The sequence below is a fragment of the Taurulus bubalis genome (genome assembly GCF_910589615.1).
Source record: "Taurulus bubalis genome assembly, chromosome: 3".
In the NCBI taxonomy this organism is placed as follows: Eukaryota; Metazoa; Chordata; class Actinopteri; order Perciformes; family Cottidae; genus Taurulus; species Taurulus bubalis.
In genome coordinates this window covers 10,496,668-10,514,730 of record NC_136591.1, presented here as the reverse complement: position 1 = coordinate 10,514,730, position 18,063 = coordinate 10,496,668, and the positions used below count along the sequence as shown (strand labels likewise).

General features: G+C 42.8%; 1 protein-coding gene across 4 annotated transcripts in view; it reads right to left on the bottom strand.

Moving 5' to 3' along the window:
* Window positions 1-3,059: 3,059 nt before the first annotated feature.
* LOC306734727 (protein phosphatase 3 catalytic subunit alpha) overlaps window positions 3,060-18,063 on the bottom strand; it is a 59,896-nt gene continuing 44,892 nt past the window's right edge. Inside the window, exons 9-15 of one of the 4 annotated variants that reach the window (XM_079216110.1) lie at window positions 13,441-13,566; window positions 12,721-12,792; window positions 11,209-11,235; window positions 10,046-10,130; window positions 9,515-9,612; window positions 6,475-6,504; window positions 3,060-3,329 (exon numbers count right to left, since the gene is read on the bottom strand). In XM_079216110.1, the coding sequence (XP_079072236.1) occupies window positions 3,127-3,329; window positions 6,475-6,504; window positions 9,515-9,612; window positions 10,046-10,130; window positions 11,209-11,235; window positions 12,721-12,792; window positions 13,441-13,566 (641 nt within the window). In that variant the 3' untranslated portion in view covers window positions 3,060-3,126. The remainder of the gene's footprint in view (window positions 3,330-6,474; window positions 6,505-9,514; window positions 9,613-10,045; window positions 10,131-11,208; window positions 11,236-12,720; window positions 12,793-13,440; window positions 13,567-18,063) is intronic. The other 3 variants (XM_079216111.1, XM_079216109.1, XM_079216112.1) reach the window with 3 other exon arrangements.

Below are 18,063 nucleotides of genomic sequence, written 5' to 3'. Positions count from 1 at the left end.
CGGACACCAACTCAGTGGCCAGTGGGAAAGGTGCTCGTGGGCTCTGCTGCTGATGCTTGTTTTGGCACTTCCTTTGGTAAAGAAAGGGGAGGAAATACACTGGCTTCCCTTCCTGACGTAAAAAAAGTGGGTGGCCGTGGAGACCAGCACAAGGCAGTCAGTGGGAGCAGACCTATGTCCATTTACCAGGAGTCTCAGTTTGAGTAATGTGTGTGAATGCTTTGCCAACTTAATTTTTTTTTCCCTGCTGACACCACTTGACCAGTTGGGAGGAGACTGGGACTTACTGGATTTAAAAAGTATTTCATTTGTGATCACTCAGGTAAAGGGTGTCAACCAAGCGGGAAATAAACAACATGGCATACTCAGGAACTGTGTGCGAGTAATTATATGAGAAGAAAAACAAAGTACGTTGGGACTAATTGTACACACACTGTCCAACATTTCAGACAAATACAGAGGCAAACAAATACAGACTTATAAAATGGTGGTTTGTTTTTGATGAATACTGATTAAAACGCATGACAAAGAGGCAAGTCTTGATGGCCCTGGGGAGCTGCTCAAATACCAGCCGTGACGTCTTTACTATTCTCCATTGTTTGTGGAACAGCCTCGTTAAAATCTACTTTCTAACAGTGAGTAGTGGATAGTTTGACTCCCAGAAAGGCTCGGGAAAAAAGCATGTTTTTGGCTTTTCAGCTATATTTTCTTCTACTGAACATTAGCAGTACTCTACCACTATACCACAATTTCCCCTTTAACAACTTCTACGCCTAAGTCCCTCTAAGGCTGCAAACTCGAGCTCCTGTGTTTTGGCCCTCCCGGAAAAAACAGGAAGCCAGAGTTTACTTCCTTTCATTTGAGCATTGTGTTTGATTTCAGCTGAAGAGACCAAAGAGACACTTCGGAAAACCAAGGACAAGGATTTGTAAGTTGCTCGGCTAAACTGTATGTTAGTTTATGTTGGAGTATTTTATATATTTAGACAACTGCGTCAGGAAGCAGATTGGATTTTTCTGTCAGCTTGATTGATTCGCTCGTGCGCCTGAAGATTTTGGAAGTTTAATTTCTAACAAGCCCTGAAGTAAAACAATAAAATCAAAAAAGTGGATAAAACAAAAAAGTGGCTGAATAAAACCAATCAAATCCAATCTTGCAACATATGAATATGCCGATTGTATCTTTGTGTGAAGGAGGAAGCCTGCAGATCTCCGGCTCCTGTGTAAACAGGTGTGCTTGCGCAATCTTGGCTTCGTCTTCGTAGTTTAATCAAAGAAGTCACCAAGGTTGACGAAGAGGAAAACACGGGTCTACAGGCCAGGCCGTACCAAAATCGTGAGAGCAACTGAACCCAGAAGAGAAAAACTCCTTGCAGGTTGGAATTATAGGTGATGAGTTTGTATTTCCCGTAATCTTAGTTGGAAAACAACAAACCGTCACACACAGCTTCATTCACTTGTGGTGCAAAAAACGCCTGTAGTAGAACTATGCGTCTTATGTATTTGATTTGATTGGACACGGTTGCATATTCATTGGCGGAGAACTGACAGCCGGAGTCACACACAGGAGAAGCAGGTTGGTTTCAAGTTGAAATTCATGCACATTTTTATTGAACAGTTATATAAAATACTTTTCATAGTTGCAAGTGCATGCCTCATCTGCCAACAGTTTTGAAGTTAAATTACAAAAGCAAGGCTTCATGTCGTGTAGTGAATTACTTGGGCACTTAAGCAGTTCTTAAAAAAGATCAAAGTTATTTTTTTTTGTTTCATCTTAAAGTATTGAGCAGTATCAAACCTGTAACTGATATACAAAGCAGAGTTCCAAATAATAATAGTAATAATAATAATAATCAAATTACACTTTCTGTGGCACATTTACAAAACAGAACAAAACTGATTTACCTGTTATATGACACAAACAGCTAATCATGCATTTTTGAGTTACACATGTAACCACACACCTCACAAGAATTGTCAAACATGCTTAATTGGACTGTGTGCACTTACAAGCGCAGGTTAAAAATATGATTTCTCATCCATCTTAGATAATTAAATGCTTCAATTACAAAAGAAGTTGAAGGCATAGAGCATCATGGTGTTAATTGAAAGTATGCAGGTATACGTTTCCAGTATATGTTCACTAAAGCGCAGTATATTTCAAAACAGGCCTCCACAGCCAAGGTATTCAGATTTTCTATTTCCTTTGTTTGATTTTTATAAAACATGCATAGGCAGACACTTTAAGTTTATTGTATTCTTTTTTTTTACACAATATAGGTTCTCTATTTTTACTTTGTTCGCAATACTTAAAAAGAGAAAAATGAACACTCAATTCCAGCAAGCCACAATAAATCTACCCCCCAACCCCTTCCAAAAGAGACAAAAAATAAACATATTTGCAAATGATAGATAGGTAAATGTAAATTCCAGTTATGAAACTCAAGAAAATAGGTATTCATTACAGAGTTATTTAGCCATTATACAGAAAAAATCAGGTCAGAGCACACACCAAAAGAACCTGAGGTAAGCATAATATGTACAAAACCATAAAACGTTCCATTATTTGGCATTTCGACAACATTGCAACATTCTTTTTAAGACTGCCTAATTAATTTCAGAGCTATTTTAAAAGAGTAGCAAAAAAAAGTTATCAATAAATAGTCCTTATTTAGTTTGTACACCCTTATATGTTAAAAACATGATCTCATGTTCTGTCCTTTTTAGTGCTGTATTTTTGTAAACGTACAATAGTTAGTAAGAAGTTACACAACTTTTCCATTTCGGTGTAAATGAGCAAGGGTCTTTCAAGAAATAAAATAAAATAAAATCACCTTTAAGATCTCCCTCTCCCTCTCTTTCTCCCCCTCTCTCTTACATATATCAAGCATCAAGCACAACAGAGGCCCGACCGTGATTCGGCAATAACTTAGCAGATTTGACTATGAACTAATATTTTGAAGGCATATCCAAAGACTAGAAAGTGAGATGGTGTCCCCCCCTCAGTTTGAGCCATAGATCCCCCCCCCCCCCACCCTCCCCCCTCCACCTGTTGCCCCTTTTCTGCGGCAGCGGGCCGTGATGACAGGACGGCCCCGCCGGCCAAGGTGGCGCCTGCCGGCGGTCTTCACTGGATGCTGCCTCCGCTGCTGGTGCTCCCTTTGGCGTCCGTGCCGTTGGTCTCCGAGGACAGCGCCTTGTTGAGGGAGTTGAGGCTGGCGTCGGAGGGCATACCGTCCCGCCGCGGCGGCATCCTCTCGTTGATGCGATCCAGACCCTTCGCCTCGGCGAAGCTGGTGATCTTGTGCTGGGGCGAGAAGCCTTTGATGGCTGTTGGGACGCAAGAAAAAGGGAAAATAGGGGAGAGATCAGGAGCGATTTTAGAGGGGAGGGGGTTAGATGATCAAGAGAATGGGGTCTCACTTGCTCACACTCACTCACACATCACCAGACTTTGGTTTGGTCTTGGATCATGGAATTGTTGTAACAAAGAACTTGTTTAACTGAGAAAACGACAACATACAGACGGCCTCTGAGGAGCTGTTGGCTAATAATCGCAAGTAATGCATGAAAAATGAGTAACTAAAGGGCCGGTTAACACTAATGATACCTGCATCATGTTGATCGTTAAAGACCCTACTTCAAAGGAATAGTCTGTCATTCTGGAAAATATGCTTATTTGCTTTCTTTCTTTCTGCATATGTATTTAAAACATGAACAGGGCTTACCTGGCTCTGTCTGAAGGAAACGCAAGGTGCCTTTTTAGCACCTCTAAAGCTCTCATGTTAAATTTTTTTTTTTTTAATACCTAAGAACGACTCGGCAAAACAACAACAATTTGTGACGTGGAAATAAATATGGCGGGATGCTGTAAAAAGTCATTATAACACTTTGCTGGACGTTAGTGGCTGCATCATATTGAACGCAGAAATATGAGTGAGGTCATCGAACTCTATGCAAAGAAGTGAAAAAGCACATTTCCCAAAATCTACACCTATTCCTGTGTGGTATATATACTCTTATATGTTCACAAATCCGTACTATTCATAAGGCTGAACTAAATCTCCAACCGGTGATGTAGTTGTTGCCTTATGTTGTTTATGAACCACAGCTTATATTGTACAGCATATTTACATATTCATCATTTAGAGAGTTTAGTAGTTTAATAACAGAAGAACAATTACTATAAATAGGGTATAACTCATTTTTATGAAACGACAACACATGAACACCATTTATCAGAGGTTGAAAATAATATAACTGCACAGACAAAAGGATTTAAACAATCTTCTAGATCTATAGAGGGCACTCCTGGAATCAGGGTCGACAGGTTTTCACTGTGTAGAATCAGGATCTGTGAAAAGACTTATTGGACAGTACTGGACCATCTAATGGCCATCTTGTACTGCCATTTTGTCAATCTTAAACATTATATGCAAACTTAAGTATGAAATATATTAAATAATATCTTGACTTGGGCACATTTCAGAACACCTGAGGACCCCAAACATCCAGATGACCCTGTCACGTGACAGATTAAAATAACGACAGAAAAGGGAAGAAGGAGAATGATCAAACAGAGAAGAAGAAAAAAAGAACAAGGGGAGGAAAATAAAAACACAAAAAAACACTAGAGTGGAGCTCACTGAGACAAACTAGAACCACGTTGAGACTGAGCTCACGCACAAAGACACTACAGAGGGACTCAGGGTGCTAACGACTTGTTAAGTCTGCTTGAAGCATGCAGCAATTTACGGGTTCACTGGAGGTCTCGAGGGGTGGAGGACACAATGCCATTTAGACTGGGGTTGAATAAAAAGAAGATTCAGCTGAACTGAATAATGGAAAACAAATATCAGCTGGTTTATCAAAGCACCACTGCGTTGAATAAACCTAGTCCGATACATAATGTTTTATGTTTTATTCAATGGGATTGTAAGTATTGCCTTATTACTCCACTATTCCGCTTGATCAAGTTTCATTTCAGCCCATTTTAATGCCAAGAAAGTTGAAATTATGTCCACCTCTCACATAAGGGCGGGGCGGGTCTTAATGGGAACAACAGGTATGATTGCAAAAACCCTTTACTAGAATAAAGAAGGGCGAGTGGAGGGGGCATCATTTTAGAAGACAAATTGAGGAGCGTGGAGTGGGGCATGATAGGTAGCGTAGTTGTGTTGCTGCATAGCACAGGTCAGACACAGGTTATTAGCAGCTCACACGAAGGAACACGACACAGCAGGGCCACAGAGGATCCACATGGAGAGAGAAGCAGAGAAGTGCCTCGACACAACAATGGACTGTCCTCTATTGGGCTAAAGAGGAAGCACTGGACAATTCCAACATAAATAGCAGCTGGCAAACTACTATTTAGCCCACAGTTGAGGTTGTTCTTGCGCCAGCGGCAATGCAAATGCAAAGAATTTTGGGAAGAATCCAATTTGGATTTCACAGCCTCCTGTGGAGCGTTTTAACTCTATTAAATCAGATCAAAAAGTCAACTGTGGTATTATTATATTAATACAACAGCAACAACAACGGCACAACTGCTTCAGTTGTTTCAAAGGGGAAATGCCATTAGAAGCTTTCATAGCAAGACTTAACTGTATTGTGTGAGGGCAAAGCAGGCGGTACACTATCTAGCACAGTACAATTACCATGTTGAGTGATTTAAAATGGAAGGCTTGTTTGTTTACGGGTCTCCAGATTTTCAACAGCTTGGAGAAGAGAAAACAAGCGCAACCTTGCACAAGACTGTATTAACATAGTTTACACAAATCTGCCGATTCCTTCTGTGTCTGCATTCTGCACATCGTCGAGCACTGGATGAGTTGTAGGCACGGTAGAGCTCAAGCTCTACTGCAGACGGTATGCTGGCCAGCAGGAGCCTCTGGTATCTGGTAAAAAAAAACTCACTAGAATTGCCAGATGACCTGATGATGCCCATTTATTTACACCTCCCACATTACGAGAGTGTGAATGTGCATTTCCTCAAGAATGCAACCTCTATCCTGAACCTGGATGCTCTGATAATCTTCAATAAAAGATAGATAAACACTGATGTTTTATTTTTGTAATGAAAAGCTAAGTATTGCTATAATGGTATTATAGCAGGTTGCCTGGACTAGCAAAGACTTGGAACTTGTCTAGGACATGCAAAAGTACATTGTTGTATGTTAACTTAGAATAACCTGCAGATTTTTGTGAAAAAGGAAAAGCACTTGCTTTGCACTCACTCAAAATCAGTGCGACTTTGAAATCTGTGCTATGAAATCCATTCCCCTTTAAAACATTGTGTGACCACAGGATTTCCTAATTACTTACTTATTTGTCTCTGTTAATACTATGCCACATTTTGTTAGCCTAAACACCCAACACACTCTATTCAAGCACCAGCGAGATGAATGAAAACCCGGCGGAGCCCCCTGTCCATTGCCATGAAAAGCAACAGAAGAGGGCGGCCAGACCCATTTACCTTCGTCAGCCTCAATAGCTTCAATAGTAGCTGAAGAGAAGAAGAGGGGGGTTGCAAAACGAATGAGAGAAGTGAGCAGAGGAGTTCATTTTGTCCTAGGTACAAGTCAATGAGCAGCAAAGACAGCCAATGCCGACAACAAAGGTTAATGTCATCTCCACATTTTTATGACAAAGGACACATGGATGTTAGCAGAGAGGAGAGAGGAGGAGGGAGAGGAGAGGGATGAGCCTTAGCTGTAAGATGAGTTCCAGATCTGTAAAAGGGAAGGTGACACATGTTCGTGGCAGCGAACGACCTCATGGAGAGGATTGTGTCTTTGAGGTACTTTGAAAAGTCTGACAAACGAATCAATGCGGTGATAGAAAATTAATGAATACAGCAGGGACGAACACTGATAGCAAATACCACAGGTTAAAGCTGGAAATAGATTAGTTCTTAATCATTAACGCAAACCAGGCCATACATGGAGAAAGGAGTGTTGAAATAGGACGAATGGGAAAACAGGGATACGGCTGAAGTGCATGTGTGATTGTGGGTTTCATGGCTGTGGCTTAGTCGTTGATGTGAAGTCGAGGCGCTGTAGACACATGGAGCGGCGTTACTGTCGTGTGCAACATGAAGCAGCATCTGGAACTGCAGGATTAGCATCTTTTGATATGCAATATCAAAAATGCTGGCTTGCTTTTTGTCAGGTGCGAGGGGGGAGGGGCGGAGGAAGTGGGGGAGGGGAGAGAAAACCTTTTGGCGTTTTAACCACTTACCAGTCGTCCTTGAGAATATATATATAAATATATATTTACACACAGTACAACGTTGTAAATCAGCTTTACACAAAGACAGGGATGAGGCAGGAGGTGAACGTAAAGTCACAGCTGTACAGTACTGAAGACTACAGGACACACTACCATGAGGATGAGATTACAAAGAAGGCACGAGAGCCACAAAGTGTGAACGGAATGGCGGATGGAGTCAACATTACAGTAGAAGCACACTGGCGTCTGCTTAAGAGGAGGGGAGCAATGTGATTCTACCAATGTTGCAACAGGAATCTGTGAACATCACTCTACCTTCACCGGGGTTCTCTTTAGTGTCAGCCGCTTCACAATTAGCTTAAATACAAATGTTCTTAAACTTCCATAATCATATGTTAATCCTCGGGACTACTATTGGTATAGAGGCCATCAGCAGAAACACAGTTCTAGAGATGCGAGTGTGTTTAGTGGCTTCAAAGTCCTCATGAAACTCTAAATATAATAAAAGCCGTCTGTTAATGACGCTGTTTGTGTAGGATATGCTCCATTCTATGAATCTATAGCTTTCTTTCTTAAATCTACATCCGTAGAGGAGAGCATCCCGTCCTCCCTAATCGAGATACGCTGAATTGCCAACTTTGTCCAGATGTTATTTCCTTCCAATTTGGTCACTTCTCCTCCCAGAGGAGGTCACAATGCAATCTGAAGTGGGCCCAGCTCAGAACCTATGCCCCGTGGGTAGTTTCTGTAACATGGTTTGTGGAAACCACGAGACCTTCTTCTGCTGTTTGCAGCCAAGAATTCCCCATCATTCTATCTGCCGCGTGCATCTTCCAACGCTTTTAAAGCTTAAATTGAGGACTAATGTCCTTTAAAGCGAAACTATTGAACTTTAGAAAAGAATAAAAAGACTAATTCTTTCATGTTAGAACTGGAAAGTAAAATTCAAAAGCGATAAAACAAACAGATCCATTAAAAGGCAGGGGTTTTGCTGCTGGAGACTCACCCGACTAGAAGCTTCTTGTGGCTAATGATGGCAAACTCTACATGACTTGTGTTTCTATGCTAGAGTACAAACAAAACAAAAGTGTAACATACTTACACTCTCATTTTAGATTTTACCATTACCCCATGATTGCTACTGGTTTCCCGGTCACAGACGCTCGCTTTAAAGTAAAGAGGAACCTATTTTTATTCTAAAGAAGATAAGAGATTTTGCTTTCAACACAAACAAACTATTGCTATATGTGATATTTCTGTTCGCAGCGAAACATTGCCTGTGTTTAGGGAAAGCGCTAGCTGATGCGTGAGAACCTGTGAGAGGAGAGGGAAGTTGTCTGGATTTCTGCTTCGTTTTGTAAAGGAAAGGCAGACAGCAGTTATCCCCCTTTCGTTCACAGCTGCTTGTGTCAATTCCAATTCATCCTTTTGGATCACAGAGAGTCCCGCGTCTATCCCGACGGAGCACTGCTGAGATCCACAACTAAGAGCTCAAAATTTGGACATTAAAGTGACCATTTCTGTCAAGGAGTTCCAAGTAAATTTGAAGTGTTTGTAAAAGGCGTTTCCAGAAGGCCTTTACTTCCTTGCTGCAGCAGCTTGTCAAACTCATTTAGGGAGTGTTTGGAATTCAACATAAGAGGGTGGACTGAACTCTAAACTTGTCTCACAAAAAAAAAAGAAAAATAAACAACATAACAGAATACTTGCACAACCGATTATACCTGCGGTTTCTAGAAAGAAAGGAGAAAGAAAAAGATACAGGTAATATTTGAGATAAAACCAGTGGAATTTAGAAAGAGACTGGGACGGGGAGACAGGGTATTAATGCGAGACATCAGGGGGGAGACACACTAGAGAAGACAAAGGGACAAAGAAAATCTGCTGAATGTACATGGCATCGTTTGGGAAGAGGAGACTATCGACAGGAAATATAACTTCATATGCTATCTTCGTTTATCCGGGGAGCGGGGTACTTTAAAGAAAGCTTCATGGAGCAGCTGACATGTATTTAACTAAAACATGCATTATAGAAATGATTCTACCGAGTGAAGCTGCCAGAAACATTTAACTTCTCTTACAGTGTTAGTTTGAGGCAGCAATTTGAAATTCCTGGACGATCACTGAGGGGAGAAAGGGAAGGAGTCTATGTATAGAGTGTCCCCTAAACTCTGAGCTAGCACTTTATTCAGGGCATTACTGCGTAAGGGGAATTTATGTGCCAGAGAGAATCCGTGCTGGGGGCCAAAGCTGGGGGGTCTCGGGGTACTTTGTGACAGACTTACCATTCTGCAGCTTTTCTTTGCCACCGGACAACACTCCGCTTGGTAGCATGCCTGTTGGGGTCAGTCCCTTCAGCGTCAGCACGCTCTCACTCTCCTCTCTGAAACAGCAGGACACAAATGCACACATTATGTACTCCAGTACAAACTACTTCCTGGAGGATATGTTTAAAGAATCTTTTTATATTGTGTCTTGGTTAATCAATACAAAATATCTTGTTTTTTGCCACTTGGGGGCAGTGGAAGCAGCTGAAACCACAACATTGACATCGAGTTGATTAACTTGTTAGCAAAATGTGACTTTTTTGACACATCAAGCATGAGAGCATTGAGACTGAACCAATTCAGTAAAGTTGGGGCTGAAAAAACAAAACAACGAGCTGAAAGACGCTAAAACAATCCATCAAGCTGAAGAGTTGGTTGATAATTCACAGTGGGTCCGTCACAACAAAGGACACCTTTCAGATGACGCAGAGTAAGTTAACGGGGCGATGGCAGAATAAACCGGACACTAGGGTTGTCATGTTTGCATACCTGAGCACAGAAAACACCCTGGCCATCTTGCCAATGGCGCGAATCTTGTTGCGGATGACCTCCTTACGGGCTGAAGCTGTGGCACCTGGAGGGGTCAGAGGTCAGACACAGTCATACAAGCTGTGACTCATGCATACTAAACCACGTCCTGTAGAAGTGTAACACAGGATCATTGTCTGTTGTTCTGCGTGTCCCATAACGTTTAGTAAGGGTGGTAAGATGGAGTATTTTGGACTATTAATTTGACCCTGAAGTGCATCAGACAAATCCGATGCAAACATAGTAAGGTTACTGAAGTTCAGCTCATATGAAGTCGTTTAGATCCGTCCACACATCACAACAACTGAGTAATCCTCAGCATTCAGTGCACTCATGCTGCCTGTCTGTATTGTACCATTAGTGGTGTTCAGTTGAAGTCCCCTTAACTCCTACACACTATTTTCGCCAGGTAGTACTTGGCACCACCAAACCTTGTGAACTCATCTGTAAATGGCCTGGTCCAAACATGTCGTATCAGCGCGTCAGATGAGCACAATATATATGAATTTTCCTGTGTTGTGTTTTGGTTGCGGAGACTCAAACAGGAATTTTCCTGGACTGGAAAACAAAACATTGTTTAAAGAGACCTTTTTTTTTTCTTTTTTTTTTTTTTTTAAGAATAACAGTTTCAAGGCCCCAGGGAGCCAGCTTGGAAAATGCATGAAGTATGAAGGATGGAAATGAAGCTGATGTGTGGTTGAAAGGCTGGGTAAAGGAAAGAGCTGGCCGTCTGATGTCTAGTTGAAGACGCTTCCTCTCTTCCACTGTTATATAAACCATTAAACCATTATTACTTTGAAATATGGTTCTCCTCAGGATTGATGCCCTGCAGTAATACTGCTTATTTCAATGTCAACAGCACATATATTACTGAAGCTAATCTTACTGTTAATCTTTTTTCATGTGTCAGATTTGGCTTGACCCGAAGCAGGAGCATGTAACTGTGACCTCACTGACACGTCTTTGTGGTAAACAATTAGAGATCAACAGAAAGACTCAGTAGTAGTGTTAATAGGTGTTTTAAACAGTGCTGTTAGTTGACAGACTTCTGAAAACGCAGAGAGCAAGCACTGGACAAAAGTCTGTCTATGGACCTCTGCACACACCACTGCGGCTAATTGTACCTTTTTTGGGGGGATATATTAGCTGTCCTTCTCATGAAACATCCCCAGAAGAGAAGACAAGAGAAAGGACAGAGAGATCAGTGGATGGCCGTAGAATGAAAGATGAGATGGTGGATAGGGCGCAGGCGGCGAAATAAGAGGCAAGAAAGCACAACAAGTGTAAAGTAAAGCGATGCCTTGAATAAAAAAACTCTGGAAAACATAGAAAAGAGAGATTAGATGAGGCAAACCAAGGCAGTGACAACATCACAGCATGAGAGAGAGAGAGAGAGAGACAGAGAGAAAAAGGAGGAGAATGCAAAGGAAATGTGTGAAAAAAGTAGGTTTGTAATATCAACATAATGGCAATTGGAAAACATGGAAACAATAGTAGAGAGCAGTGCAACAAAGGGATTATACTGGCACATAAAACAAGATAATGAGTGAAAAGACAAAGGAAAGAAAGATCCAAATGGCAACGTAGTGGAAATACATGAGAGATCTGAAAAAAGAAATGAGCTCAAGACGAAACAGAAAGGTGAAAGTGAGGGCGAGGAAACTAAAAGCCCCGAGAGAACGAGTTGGTGGAATAAGATGAGACCTTCAGGGACGGCTAATTATTTGAAGTTGTGACGCAGTCCAAATCTACGGAAGCGTTTTGCTGCCGTGCCAGGAAAATAGAAATGGATCAGTATCTCCTCATAATGTGAGAAAAACATGTTGCAATGTGATGCGGTTATCTGTTTCTGGCGTAGCAGCAACAACACGCTACGTACTAATATTAATATCTTTAACTACTCTTTCAAATGGCACCTATTTAAATTCCCTGATTATTCATGCAATCAAAGGAGCTTGATTTCAAATCAGATGAAGGAACAGGAAGCATTTGTGTTTTCAAAAGTCAAGTACGACGCACCCTTGGGTGCTGTATACAGAGTCATACTGCGTGCATCAGTAAACACATAAGAGAGAGAGAGCGGGAGGCGGTGGAAGGGCTGGTGAGATAATTTCCTGTTTGGCAGTAAGGGGTGGGGCAGGCAGAGGGAAACTGGTCATTTCACTGTAGATAAGCTGTGACCAAACAGATTCCCAAAACTTGCCTCCATTATGTGATTATAAAAAGCATGATTACTGAATGACTAACTGAGCTGTTTGAACCCAAGAATACTTGCAGAGGGATCCAGTAGAACCAAACCCCTCCAACAACTGTATTTCAGGCATTTCCACACTTTCAAGGTCTTACATTTGGATTTTTCTATTCAGACTTTATTGAGTCTAGTGTGTGTCATGTGTCAAACAGTTTCTGGGTGGAGAAAATTCAATATATTGAAACTGAATGCTCTGAAAACCGGGCAGAGCAGCCATGGTATGCACAAGAAAAAAAAAAAAAATAGGAATGTGCGTTTGTGTGACGTTTTGAATAAGTGTGTGTCTGGTGTTCCCGTTAGCAGAGCACTCCCTCTAGTGGAGCGAAGGTAAACTGCGGCGGGGAACCGTCGTGGTTGCCATTTCGTCATTGTCTGCCGCGCTTACCGTCCATCTCCTCTTCAGTCGTCAGCTCATCATTGGAGCAGATGCTCAATACGTTCACAAGCATCTCAGTCACTGTCAAGGAATCAGGAAAACAGATATTTTACAACATGACACAACATTGATATTTTTTATAAACACACCGCCGCATGAGTTATCGTCAAATCTGTGCATGCTTTCCACCTGGTAAAGCATGTCTGGGGGAAGGTGTCTAATCATGACGGGTCAAGTGGCGCTAGTTAGACCCCTCCCCCTGTGAGCAGTGTCCATCTGTGACCTTGCAAACATGGCTAGGAATGGCCCTGTGTGGAAGGGTCACACTCAAAATAGGCTTCCTGGAGTGAGTGTGTCAGTCATAGTTATGTGGGATTCACTGACATAGATGTGTCACAGGCCTGGAACAATCTTCAAGGCCGTGAGAGAACGCAACCCTCTGCTCATGTTTATAGCCATTTAATATTTTTTATTTTCACTGACTCACACTTTCTGCTGATTTGCAGGATTTGGCTTTGTGTGTTTCTGGTTCATAAATCCTGTGTAGTGAATATTTTATTTATGAACCATAAAGTGTGACATTCCTTGAGGCCGGGCCGTTTCCTTTACCGACTGAGGAACCTAAATGTGCATTACAACTCGACGGTGCATTTGGTTAAAAACTGCTTGTACTCAATGTTCTCATTTGATGTATATTACATCAAAATTGCACAAATAATGTGTGCTCACCCTTCTCCCCGACGAAGGGCAGGGACCAGGTGAAAACGTCCATGAAGTTGGGCAGCCAGTAAGGGTGAGGTGAGCAGTTGAACTGTCGGATGTTCATCACGTTGTTCTCGTACTTCAGCACTGCCGCTGGAGGAGGGGATGAAAAGACGGGAAAGGTGGTTGTTAACATATGTCCAGATGTGTACATGCAGATATACAAAAATAATAACAATTCTGCTTTCCCTCGGGTCCGTGGACACACAAGATTAATAATGAACACGAGAGCTAAGATGTGGCCGTCAACATGTCCCATGGTCTGATTATTTTAACGTGTGCGTATAGATGTTGGAGCTCACGCCATCTTCCTTTCTTCTTCTATAGTCTCAGATAGAACCCAGCGGTCTGAAATCCATACTGGAGTCCACATTTCAACAGACCAAGAGAAAGCATCAGATCTGATTATGGTCCAGGTCCATTACCAGCCGCCATCCTGTTTCCAACCACCACTTAGAAACACCGTGTGGTCTCGGCAGCTTCACATATCAAGGTGCATATCTCTCCGACGAACCGCCCAACATGTTATTAGCCCGGAGAGAGTAGCCCACAAAGCACTCTGCCTAAAGTGCCAAGAAACAAGATGGTTGTCGGAAAATATCACCATCTGAGGAGCTAACAGGACGCACATTGAACATAGCCAAAGAACGGTTAGATGGATTGTTTTGGAAATGCAATTTGAACAACAAAAAGAAGACCAAAACATTCTTCACGTGGAAACATTACAATTTTTTAATTGACATTGTCACACATTGTCATTTTGGGGATTTACGTAAAACACTGCCACATTAATACTTTACTTTACTTATACTCTGAGTGTTTATGTGAAAGGATCTTGGCTGGTTTTGTTGTTTGCCTCTCCTGGTTAATGAGTCATTAGCTGCAGGTTCTGTGACTGAAGCAAATCTACACTCACTACAGAGCAACATTTGGCTCAAAAACTATCGAGAAATAGTGTAAAGTGGCCAAAACGCTGTCATCAACACCAGGGCCGGATGTAACTCAGATGTTGTCAGTCAACCTCCAGGTGATGACAGTGAATAAAAGGATCCGGTACAGAACTACCAACACGACGACATTTTAAGGTGAATAGCGTTTGTCAATCTCTCACTCTGACAGAAGAACAAACACATCTGCACAATTGCAAAGTGAGATGTATAAATTGAGGCGCTCAAACTGCACATGCATCAAAATGAAGGTAACTAGGGTTGGGGGAGAAAAATCAATCCCCGTTTTTCCTTGCTTTGGAACATTTCCTCTGTGTATTGATTACCGCCTCCAGTTGGTGAAGCGTGTCTGTCATTCCCAGGATTGGATTTGTGAATAACATCACAGAAACCCACGGCTCAGCATTTAGGCCCTGTAGGCTGAGCACTTTTCATTAGTTAACAGAAAACCATCAATTCCTGGCGATGAGGGAATTGAGGGAGGAAGAGAATAGCCAGAGACAGCAGGGATATTAGTTATGAGAACTGTACGGTCGTTTCACAGGCCGTCGGACAATTTACATGGAACCACGAGATGCTACTGCTTACTTCTACCGACCTGCTTTTGCGATCATATCAAAATATATGTGCTGCATCATTTTAAGAATGTATATGACTACGTTTGCGTGAAGGAATCAGTCCAACCGAAAAAATTGAGCAAGCAAATGGATTTATTCCCCTGTAATTATGTTTTTTACTTCTACAAACTTAAATCTCTACGGAACAATTCAAATACTACAATCATAAAAAAACTCCAGTGGTTATGGTTATGGTTGGTGTCAGTAAGGGTGTGGGAAGGGTTGGCAGAATATAAAGCAGCAAAAACTAAATTAAGCTGTTCGCCTGCTGACTTTAAATGAGACCGGGGGCATATGGAGTGTTTCTCTGTATATATTTTGAGAATGCCCCATCATAATCACATGGACTCTGTGCCCTGCTGACATAGAAACCACCTCCCAAATACTGACCACAGAATGCCCCGTGTGACCTCACGCACGATTAAGGCACGGTGCGAACGCGAGTGCCGAGCAAAACATGAGAGCCACCCGTCATAAATATACCCATGCTGTATATAGAAGCCCCAGCCTCCTGCATACGCAAGGCCAGTCTGGTGGCCCAGATCTGTGGAAAGCGGACACCATGGATGGGTCACCGTGGGGGACTTTCCTGCCTCGGCCTCCCTCTCTCTCTCGCTCGCTCTCCGGTCGGGAATAGCTCATCAAACCTGGCATCCCAAGCAGCTATAACCTCGGTCGTATCACAAATGGGGTCAGGAAACATCCTGCTAGGCCAGAGTTTGCCCCAGTGTGTGTGTGTGTGTGTGTGTGTGTGTGTGTGTGTGTGTGTGTGTGTAATCAATGAGGCATGGTAATGCATATAGTGCAGTAACTATGCAATCAAAGTGGTCCCTTAAGTATTGCAAAAGCATTACATTCCACTGCCGTCACCTCTTTATCGCAGGCTGCACAGATGAACACAGACACGTACGCAAACAGAAAAACAAATCTCCTGTAGGGGAACATCCATGTACTGTATACTCATTGTGCTGCTATTATCGACAGCAGCAAAAAAGCATCGCATTAGACTGACACACACACACACACACACACCTCACGGCAGTGGGTATTCATGCGTGTGCGTGCAGGACAGCAGTCGTGCGCGTGGGCAGGCTTGCATAAACATCACATACTGCATAAACATGGTCGAAGCACTTGATTGAATGTGGCCACAAAAACCCGGAGGGAAAAAGGCCGAGCGGGGGAGAAGGTCAGCTCCCCCGCCGTCCCTCCGTCAAATCGGATCCCCTTTAAAAAAAGAAGAAAAAAAGGAACAGACACACCCGACAACCTCCCCCGTGCAAAACAAACACCGTCGTCGAGCTCCGGGTGAGAGCAGGTCAAGGCCCATGTTTTTGTTTAGTTTTTCTATATTTCATTTAACATGCAGATATAATTGGGACAAGAACAACTCATTGCTGCCTCCCCACTATCCATACATGCGTTACAACCCATTTCATGAAGATTATATGCTCATCCAGCAGGAGGGCTCTGCCTCTGCGGCGCCCAGCTGGGAGCTCCCTGTTCAACACTGCACGTCCGCCACTAGATGTCTCTGCTGCTCCGGTGGCGGCCGGCGGCGTAGCCGAGGCCAAGCCTGCTGCCACGGTAACACAGATATTGCGAGGCGGCGCCCGCTTATTAATTATTCAAAAGGGAGTGCCTTGAGTCGGTTTCCCCGGTAACGAGGACTGTTAAGTCTGCTTTGAGGAGAGGGGGAGATTCCCACTGTCCTGCCCTGACGCTTAATGCTGACTGCATATCTGTCTCTGAGGCCTCTTGGATCAAGTTCCACTGGATTAGTATTCCAGGCCGACCGTTTTAGACCTTCTCGGTCCATTACACGCAGCGCTCTACTCCATTTCATGTCAGACACATGGATGGTGGAGGACTGAATGTAGTCTGTGTGCAGTTGAACGATGCATGTGTGGTTTACAATTCATTCTCAGTTAATAAATCAATAGCGGCACAGAAAACTACAGGGTTGGGACAAAACACCTTGTGGTGTTTGGCGAATGACTGGCCGACAATAAGTAGATGATTTCAAGATGATGATGGTTTGAAAATAGCATCTGAACTCAGGAGTCCATTTGGTATATACCATAGGTCAATATAAAGAAAGTCTTCCGACGAAGAGAATGGGGAATATTTGTCGAGTAACAGAAATGATGAAACCTCAACAATAACTAACCCGACATACGACGCTCACCAATGACCCATAACTGGGACCAAGAAGAGCCTGTCCTGCATTACGTTGCTATTTTTTCTTATTTGATGCCGCATGTTTACAGGAAACTGAAGGGAAGCCCAGTAATGACCAGAGCGATAACAGATGGGTGGGCATCTGTGCCAACGATTCTCTTCTCGCTGGCACCCGTCACAGGGGACGGGGGGAGTGAATTCCCCGCTGCGCTGGCGTCATTGCTGCCATAGCTTCCATCCTGCTATTTATTCCAGTGGCAGGGGCCAAGAGCCAATCACACCACTCCATTTCCTTTCTCTTCAAATCCCCCATCCCTTGTAGCGACCAATCAGCACGCGACCGCAGGAAGGAAACGGTGCAAAAAGCCAACTCGGTCCAATTTGACCTGCGCGTGAACCAGAGTGGTGTCCTGACCCCTTCTCTTAGAGACCGCTCAATCCTCTTCAAAAAAATAAATAAAACCATCAGTTCATTCCTGTTTCTACTTCCTCATCAAACAACAACACAAGAGAGGAGCGAGACATTTATTAGGGTGTATAAGGTTTAACAGGTGTGGGATGAATCCAACCCAACCAATCCTTCAGTGTCTCAGGGGTGCAATAAAATAATTATTAGTGTCAACAGAGTTGCCAACACCACTGTCATTTAGCTTTTATTCCATCAAAGCACCACAACCATTAGGATTCAGTTGTTGGCTTTCAAGGGCCAGTCAATAATGATGCAGCAGAAAAAATTACATTAATACAAAACCAATCTCCAAAGTGTGCAACTGCCAACTACCCCTCCTCTCTCCACTGCAGTCCCTTCAGAACTCGAAGCTCAAACAGTGAAAACTGCTAAATCA